This window comes from Pectinophora gossypiella, chromosome 3, assembly GCF_024362695.1.
Source record: "Pectinophora gossypiella chromosome 3, ilPecGoss1.1, whole genome shotgun sequence".
In the NCBI taxonomy this organism is placed as follows: Eukaryota; Metazoa; Arthropoda; class Insecta; order Lepidoptera; family Gelechiidae; genus Pectinophora; species Pectinophora gossypiella.
Window position 1 is genome coordinate 12,182,465 of NC_065406.1, and position 9,862 is coordinate 12,192,326.

At 42.7% G+C, this 9,862-nt stretch overlaps 1 protein-coding gene across 1 annotated transcript in view; it reads left to right on the forward strand.

Moving 5' to 3' along the window:
* The window catches only part of LOC126382176 (maternal protein pumilio), a 74,048-nt gene extending 64,888 nt beyond the window's left edge, over positions 1-9,160 (forward strand). The window contains exons 11-18 of the mRNA XM_050031963.1: positions 1,137-1,314; positions 2,343-2,443; positions 3,231-3,438; positions 4,897-5,065; positions 6,037-6,195; positions 6,574-6,768; positions 7,227-7,432; positions 7,624-9,160. Coding sequence (XP_049887920.1) covers positions 1,137-1,314; positions 2,343-2,443; positions 3,231-3,438; positions 4,897-5,065; positions 6,037-6,195; positions 6,574-6,768; positions 7,227-7,432; positions 7,624-7,855 — 1,448 coding nt within the window. The 3' untranslated portion in view covers positions 7,856-9,160. The remainder of the gene's footprint in view (positions 1-1,136; positions 1,315-2,342; positions 2,444-3,230; positions 3,439-4,896; positions 5,066-6,036; positions 6,196-6,573; positions 6,769-7,226; positions 7,433-7,623) is intronic.
* Positions 9,161-9,862: the final 702 nt, after the last annotated feature.

Consider the following 9,862-nt stretch of genomic DNA (forward strand, 5'->3'; position numbering starts at 1 on the left):
ACGTTTTGTATTTGTTTTAATTTTTGTATTTCTCTAAAGCAAATTAATCGTAACAGTTTATTTTTTCTAGAAAAGGTTAATAAATTTTCATGAATGCTTTAAAAGTGAAATTACGTTTCGTTAAGCTAACAAGAAATACTCCACTCTTTTACTGTTTACATACCATAATCATATTTTACGATGTACATAAAATGGCTAAAACATGAATACCAAGTCATCACAATCTTAAATAACTATATAATGTGGTGTGATATAAAACTGGAATCATTACGAACGAACACAGACATAATTTGCTACAGTTACACTATGGAAAATGTTTTATTGATAATAATACAGTAGCTAGTCAAATGTTATACTAATTCTTCATGTATTATTTTACAGTCATTACTTGTAGATGTGTTACATAATTACGTTACAGCAGAAGTAAAGAACGCGTGGGTTGATGTTCGTAAATAGATACAGGTATGTGCTTCAAGACGACCAGCACGGGAATCTTGAGACACGTACTTTGTTTTTGCATCTTTCTATTCAATCTCAGCTTTTTCAAAAGTATCAAATTCTGTTTTTTCTTGCGTAATTAGATCCGTATTTAATAATCGTAGTAAAATCTATTGTATATATCCATTGAAATACAACTCCTTTCTATCATGTTCATTTATTGTGTTTGTAAGTTTGATAATTATTATTTTATTGTTTTACTAAACTACAAGTGCATACATGAATATTTTAAGTCCAAATTCACTTTTCTATTTAAATAAGTTATTATTAGATATTTTAAAAACATTATTACTAGACACTTTTTTCATATTTAACAATCAACAAATTTGAAATAATTAATATTCATGTACGCATGTTTGAATTAATCGTTTTTGTATAGTAAGGGCTTCTTTCACGCGACGGCCCGGTGCTTAATTAACACTAATGGAGGTTTTAATCCTTAGTATATCCATTTAATACGCTAACCTACGACTAGGTAAGGCCAGCGCGAAAGACGTCCCGACCCTAAAATGTATATTGAACCGTAACGTACTCGTAGAATTTGTACATAGCCACGTTGCGAGTGTGATAGGGCGAGTGGTGTACAGAGTAGAGTCGTTGCGGTCGCGGGTTGGAGCAGGCAGGTATGCGTGTTGCAGGCGGCGCGGGCGCGGCTGCGCGGCGGGACTCGCTGGAGTTCGGCGCCGGGCCCGCCGCCGCGCTGCAGGAGTACGCGCGCAAGTGGGGGCCCTCGCCGCTGTCGCCGCCGCTCACGCTGGGGCCCGTCGGGCTGCGGCCCGTGTCCGCCGCGCCCGGCGCAGAGACCGCCAAGTACAGGTGCCGCACCACACCACACCACACACCGCGCACGAGCGCCGCACCACCCTCACTGACGCGTCTCTACACGGTCAATCTGTTTGTTACCTCATTGCTGAACAGATACGAGACTGTCTTGTAAGCCATGGCTTGACTAGTGATGGTCGGTGAATATTCCATTTAGTTCGGTGGTTATCGCGTTGTTAGTACCCTATTTCCAGTTTGTATGCGGACATTTAATTTACAATAGACGTAGCACAGCGACTCGACATTTGAGACCCTACTCTTTGAAATATTCGTGTTTATCGTATCTAGGGCATTCTTTCCAAGGACTCGCTTCGGCTATTTGCATATAGCTCCAATTTCTATACCCCAATGTTTGATGTCTCGTCTGTTTAGCTGTTACCAGCTATAAATTTTCAAGGTCTAGGGTTAGTGACAAGTGTGATTGCACTAACGTTGTTTCTTATTGTGTCACCATTAATGTCCTGCATTCCTTAGATGTTAACCTGTCTGTCGTAGTCGCGTGACACAAACTTCTTAGTCAATCTTGATTGACTGACGTTTTCTATGCCTCCGTACGCAAACACTAGCGAAATTCTACTTCATGAGCATTTACTTGTTAGTTCCAAATTGCACCTTGACACGGGAAAATATTGGTATTGGTAGTGTAGGACAAGTTTCGTCTAGCCCCCAATACCTGTGAAGTGAACTGATTATTCCGTGTTCATTCGCGTGAAAGAATTCGCAATTGGAATTGAACACGCGTACAGCATTCGGCGACAGGTACCCCGAACAAATGTAAATGAACTTTGAATTGTCTTTACCGAAGTGGCTCGATCGGCTGTATGGTGGTGCGGCGCAACTGTGTGCTCTGTAAATAAGTTGGTATAACGTAATTTGTATATGACGTTAACGTCGTTACCCGTGTACAGTGTACGGATATCGCTATCTTTGAGCATGCACTATTATTTTGTTTTTATCGAAAATTGCATTCGCATCGTCACCGAGGGCGTGCATATCCTTGAATAGTGGTTTTTTCATTGCAGAGCTGTCAGCAGTTTAGCACAAGGTCTCACCTCGACAAATGGCATGTTCGGCTCATCATCCTCGTTACTGAGCAAACTGAGTGGAGTGGGCACTATCTCAGGTTGGTACGGAACACGCTGTATATAAACGTGTAAATATTCTACAATGCCATCTACCAAATTCATCGATGTACATATTGTAAATATATTTTCGCAATAGAAGAGTGTATTAACAATGTTGTTCTCATTGTGTATGTCATTTCTGTTCTTTGCTACACAGTAACAGATGTTTATTACAGTAGAGAATGAGGCTCATCGCATATGACGACCACAGCCGCGAAGTTATATCAATGAAGTGGACAATAAATTGTTTCTGATATAAACATGCCACGTATCATAATCCAAATTATAAAGCAAGCGTTTGGATATTCCTAGGAATTTATTTATACTTACAATTTTATGATTTACTAATAAAGTTATCGTCAACGCGATTGATAGATACACGCTAATGATTACCTGACTTTTTAAAATTCTATTGAAGCATTCCCGAATAAGCTAGTTTACAACTAGTCAATACTATGTAATTTGTATAGAAAAGCACACAGTGACGTCATAGAAAAACATGATAAAATGTCGGACTTATTATTACGTTTTTTTGATTAAAATTCATAAATAAGTCAAAAAGAAAATATTTTTCCCTAGTTTAAGATTTGTCTTTTTATCAGAATTCCATAATTTATCTTGCACCTAGTACCTCAAAATTATCCCAATTAAGTTATATTTGCGGATAAACATTAATGTGAATTAGTTAAAAACTCGTGGGCATTTAATCTGCAACTGTAAAAAAAACTGTTTTCTGTTTCATATTGAGGATGTTTTGTTTACTTGAGGTGTGCACTTGTCCTGCAGAGCTCGTGGGCGGTGGCGTGACGGGCGTGGGCGTAGGCGGCGTGAGCGTGGGCGCGGTGGGCGGCGTGGGCGCGCTAGTGGCCGACAAGCCGCCCGCCGGCCGCAGCCGCTTGCTCGAGGACTTCCGCAACAACCGCTTCCCCAACCTGCAGCTGCGGGACCTCGCCAATCATATCGTCGAGTTCTCGCAAGACCAGCACGGCTCCAGGTAACACACCCTGTCACACACTCCATACGAAGACATTACACAGATAATTGAATGCCTCGTTATACAATATTTTAAAAACGTTTCGATATATTATACTGCACTTGACTTTAATACTCACTTAAAAAAATAAGGTGACTTTGAAAGATATTTCCTTTCATTTACCCAAACCAAAGCATGTTCCCAAGGTCGGACAGGATGTTCCTGAACAGACAACCACCGCGATGCTCTATTCAACGAGGGACTTTCCAGGCTACGTTTCGCCAAAAACAATATAGATGGCGTTTTGTTCAGTATAAACGTGATTACTCTGATACGTAATAATTGCGAAATACAATGTCATGGCAGAAGCACATATAAAAATAATTGTTGCTTGATATATGGATCACATTATGTATACAATTATGTTGCTACCTATATTGCTTCTCTTTCTTTTGTTCAGAATAATAATGGGTGGAAGATGACATGTAATTGTGCCTGGGCGTATTAAAAAGGGTCATCATTTATACCCAAAAACAAGGATGAAATATGTATATGTCTGTTATCCATGAAATTAGGTTAAACAAAGAAAAAATTGTACTGCGCCATCTATATTGATTTTGAGGAACATACTCTGGAAAGTCCCTCATTAATTAGCAGCTCACATTTATGTTATTTATCACCTTTGTTTTTGTCATAAAACTTAGGCAAGATCGTTTACATTAATATTATTTTCACGCCAATAGCTTTAAGCGTGACATGATAATTACCATACCTACCCATACAATACTCCTTTATTTTCGTAATAACACTGATACCCGCTAGGTAGGAATGATGCTGTCCTACCCTGACAACATTCCTTGTCAGGATTATTTGCACTTTTTTCTTAGATACTGATTGAAGTGAAAACCAACATATTTGCATTTTTTTACACATTTATCATTAAGAATCTAAGTAGAGTAGCGACAAGAGACATTGAAGGCCAAATCACTACAACATAATAGTGTGTACAATTATCTTCAATCGTGTATCTTGGACGAGGCGTGATGGGATTAGAGCTGGTCAAATTCCCAATGAAATCGAATCTCATTCAAAGCAAATACGGGCCTTGTCACGTGGAGTGACATGCGTGCGCCGAAATCTCATGTTTGCACGCTACCATTCGTCACCATCACAGCCATAAATGTGAAGACGCCTTGTATAAAAAGGATTTGTTAGTTTTGAGTCGCGTGAAAATAAAACCATTAACCGCCGTACCAATAAAAAAATAAGCAAGCGTTGACCGTTTGTATAAATACTTGACAACAAGCAAAATTGAATCCAATTATCAAATAATTCAATTGAACTTTGCTTGGCTGTTCAATACTTAAACACATGCTCACCGCTTGTTTATTTTTTTATTGGTAAGACTGTATGTATGTATATCGGAAGACGGTCACATGTATTGATAAAATTGTAAACGTGTTTATAATTTATTTGCAGGTTCATTCAGCAGAAACTGGAACGCGCCACGGTTCAGGAGAAACAGATGGTGTTCAACGAAATTATCGGCGCGGCGTACAGTCTCATGACCGACGTGTTCGGAAACTATGTGATACAGAAATTCTTTGAATTCGGAACGACTGAACAGAAGACGACATTGGCACAAAAGGTAGCTGGCTATATTTATAAATCCGCGTTCACCTTTACAACATATACTAGTCCCAAGCTTCCTCATAAAATGTTACATACATTGTTTTCTACTAATTTAGATGATGTCTGGTCATTTACTCCGTTCCCTAGCTCCTGACCAATGCAACAAGTTTATTGTCTCATAAATTGTACTATTTTACCCGCAAATAAGAAATAAGTGGCTCAAAATTAGAAGGCATATATCTAATAACGGGTTAATTAAATGGTAGGCTACAAAGTTAATCGAACACTTACAGAAAATACTATTGTCTTATTATTACATGGTTACCTACGTATACAGCTAGTGCAAATAATATGAGGCAATTTATTTAACGCAAATCATTTTTGTGGTGTATATTTTATGACTTATTTCGATCTTACATTTATTATTTTACTAGCGTATTATTATTGCGAGTGCCTCTACACATATTTGAAGTGTTAGTGTAGTAAATGAGTATGTAATTAGTGATGAACTTACATAAGTCGTACACACACGGCTGACCATGCGCCGGGTGCGCGAGCGTGCGTAACGTGGAGAATAATCTTTTTTTTTTTTTTAAGAAACACAGGTACATGATTGAAAATAAAGATATTGTTGTTCTACGCATTTCTGGTTGCGGCATTAAAATGCGGTTATGATATTATTACTGATTTCTTAAAAAGTAGTTACTTTTAGAGGCCTTTAGTAAACCATATTATAATTTATCGTAGTAGAAGGCACAATAAAATAAAATATATAAAAGCGTGGATTATTATGCGATTAAAAATACACAATATAATGTAAATTTTCCCCTATTGGGGCAAGCTTAGTTACAAGTTCACAAGTTATGACGTTGCCCAATTGTTGTCATACATTGTTATCCATGTTAATCACTCCAAAAGTGTCATGAGTTGACAGTAGTGTAATGTGTAATATACGGAGGTTGTAACGGGTCGGTGCATGTGGTGCAGGTGCGGGGGCACGTGCTGGCGCTGGCGCTGCAGATGTACGGCTGCCGCGTCATACAGAAGGCGCTCGAGTCCATCCCCGCCGAGCAGCAGCAGGAGGTGGTGCGCGAGCTCGACGGACACGTGCTCAAGTGCGTCAAGGACCAGAACGGAAACCATGTTGTGAGTATACTGTACACACACCATACTCTTATTTATACACGTGACTTCGCATGAAGGTGGCCTACTTTTTGGTGGGCTTCCACCAAAGCGGACAAGGGACGAGACCAATCACAGTGCGGAAGAAGACGCTGCTTTCATAGTCGATGTACTTGGTCGATTCCTGCACATCTCCGCTCGTTTTGGTGACAGCCTACCCTTAAAAGTACAAACAGATTCTTTAATTAACTAAAATACGTTGCCATAGTGATTAATTATTTGAATAGTTATTAATACAGAGGGATAATAAAATCTTGGAACTATTATCCCTCTGTATTCTAATTGTCTAATTCCTGTTTACTTCCACTTTTAAACTAATCAATGATAACAATCGACTTGCAGGTACAAAAATGCATCGAATGCGTGGAGCCGTCGGCGCTGCAGTTCATAATCAACGCGTTCGCGGGGCAGGTGTACGCGCTGTCGACGCACCCGTACGGCTGCCGCGTCATCCAGCGCATCCTGGAGCACTGCACGCCCGAGCAGACCGCGCCCGTGCTGGCCGAGCTGCACGCGCACACCGACCAGCTCATACAGGTACCCTGCAGGGGCAGCGTCGGCCAACAATGTCTCCCACAAAGTGAACCGGCCAATCAAATGTTCGCTTTTTAATACCTTTTATAAACGTGTCACGTCAGGCTCCTTTGGCGGCTCAATAATAATCCTGACACCAATGTTGATGAGGTTGGTCAACCACCTCTCAACTCACACGATAAGAAGAAAAGATAAACGTATTCAAAATCATCTACCTACCGTATATAAGAGCACATTTAAGTAACGAACATATAGAAAGAGACCGGCCCTCAAAACTATTATGCCCCATTGACTTTATACGATCGAAATCGATTAGTTCTAGTATAACTAATGTTGTTAAACGTCTTGTCTAAAACTATTTAATTTTTTTATCTACAACTTGTAAGCAGTCAGTTCCTAGTGATAAGTGGTTATAAGGAGTGTGATGGGTTGTTAACGTTATAACGTGTTTGATGGTCCAGGACCAGTACGGCAACTACGTGGTGCAGCACGTGCTGGAGCACGGCGCGGCGGAGGACCGCGCGCGGCTGGTGGCGGGCGTGCGCGGCAAGGTGCTGCAGCTGTCGCAGCACAAGTTCGCCAGCAACGTGGTCGAGAAGTGCGTCACCCACGCCACGCGCAACGAACGCGCGCTGCTCATCGACGAGCTCTGCGGATTCAACGACAAGTCAGTATCTCTTTTGTAACTCGCCGAGTCTACATCTCTCCTTGAAAATTGGCTACATCCAAAATATTTCTTTTCATTCTGCATAATATAACTAAAATAGATAAATATGCCTATTGTGTATTATTGGTAATATATTTTATCGTCCGTATATCTGCTTGTAATAGATCAATGGATGTATTTTTTTTCCGCAGCGCCCTGCACGTGATGATGAAGGACCAGTACGCCAACTACGTGGTCCAGAAGATGATCGACGTGGCGGAGCCGACACAGCGCAAGGTGTTGATGCACAAGATCCGGCCCCACATCGGCTCGCTGCGCAAGTACACGTACGGCAAGCACATTATCGCCAAGCTGGAGAAGTTCTTCATGAAGGCGCCCGAACTGGGCCCCATCGGGCCGCCGCCGCCCAACCCCGTCTTGTAGTCTGTGTAAAGTATTAACGCCCGAACGCCGCACACGCCGCACGCCGCACTAGCTGATGCGACGGCGCGGGTATCCCCGCCTATTATAAATTTTGTGAATATTGCGATTGTACATTTGTAACTATATATCTCGCCGCGCCCGCCCGCCGCCCGCCTCCCCTAGTGTAAGTGCAGCAATCTGATTAGTATAGTGTGCACCTGGTATCTGTATCTGTGTGAGTGGTGCGCTGTCCGGGCGGGCGGCGGGCGCGCGGCGGGGCGGCGCCTGTACATAACTGCGGCAGACTGATGTACAGACCTACGATACGATATACTGTATACTGTAACAATAGTTGTACAGCGTCGACGCCGACTCCGGTGCTCGGCCGTCGCGTCACCGCGGCGCAGCGTCTACAGCGTTTCTAGCTCTTAAGTGTTCTAGTATTATTCGTTGTTCGTATGAATCTATGTATAAATATTTGAACGTCTCTCATTCTCGTGTAATTTATGAATCGAAGGAAAGCCGGCCGGTGGGCCGTGCGTTTCCGTAATTTAGCTCGTTGTAGATTTACTATTAGCTGGGCTAGGGGACCTTGAATCTTCGGAAGCGATGCAGAGAAATGCCGCAGGCAGTTCTGGACAATCGGCACTATAGTCGTGATTATGTTATTATTTTGTACTATTCTTCAAGTCAAGCTCTCGTTTAAGTTAAAACCGGCTTTAAAATCGTACATAGTTATCGAATATTGTTTAGTGCCGGAATGTATAGTTTGTCGATTATAATTTTGTGAAAATGATATTTTTGTATATTTTTATGTAACTTAATTTAAGTTATTTAGTTTAATGAAGTCTCCGAGAGGATCGGAGCGAGCGCTTATCGAGTGGGCGATGCTTATGTTGTAGCGAGGCGCGTCGCGGCGTCGTGGCCCGAGCCGCGCGCGCCCTTAGGTTATAGTGATGATTGTAAAGTCCTGTACTGATAGTTGTAGTCCCGAGGTCTACCTTGCCGGTTGCACGTCACAAGCGTAGCTGCTCCTCATTCCCCTGTGTAATTATTTTTTATAGGAAGCGTAGTTTCCTACGACACCTCAGATTTTTTACGTCTAGATGTAATTGAAAATAAAATTATTGTATATGGCTGTACAAAAATGTTAACAAAATGATTTGTAAAACCTGTATGTGATGGTGAGGGCGAGGCGGCGGGAGCGGCGCGCCGCGCGGCTCCGGCCGTCGCGTCCGTAGGTTGTACTAGATAACATTTATATGATGATCCATCTATTTAGACATTAATTATAATAAAGCATTTCTGTAATAATATTACAAAGAATCTGTAGTTTCATTCAACCACATACCCCTTTATCCCCTTAACTCATTGGAAGAAATATGGAATGGAGAAGCTGTTAGGGGAGAGGTCCAGGCAGTTGATTGTGTTGCAGTGTGTACACAGCCGATAACGTAGAACTAGGCAGGGGCCGTGTCCCTAAGGGCCAGGCCACACGGCGCGGCACCGCACCGCATTACTCCGCACCGCACTACCGGCCACACGAGCAGTGCGGCGTCGCATTATTCTTACGTCGCCGCTGCGGCACCGCAACAGGCTTGGCTTGGCTTGCCCAGTTGAGCGTGCACTCTTGCCTATGCCGTACAAACAACTGAGCGGCGCCGCTGCGGCACCACACTGCTTGCACCCCTCCCCGCCTCGTCTGCCTCGCGCCGTTGTCCGGTGCGCCTGCGGTATGGCGCCGGAGCGGTGCCGGACGTACCGTATGGCATACCATACATTTTTATATGTAGGAAAACGTTGCGGCACCGCTTAGGCGCCGCGCCGCAGCCGCGCCGCATCGTGTGGCCACGCACTTACTGTGCCACAGCCACCATCACGGATCGGAATTCTGACTACACAAACAGTCGCCACCGTATGGATTGCCCCAGATGGCAATCGGGAATAAAATTTGCACCAATACCCAGTCCCACGATAATTTGTCGCCGAATACTAGCAGGGGCCTTGGCCTTCTCAAAACTAGACTGG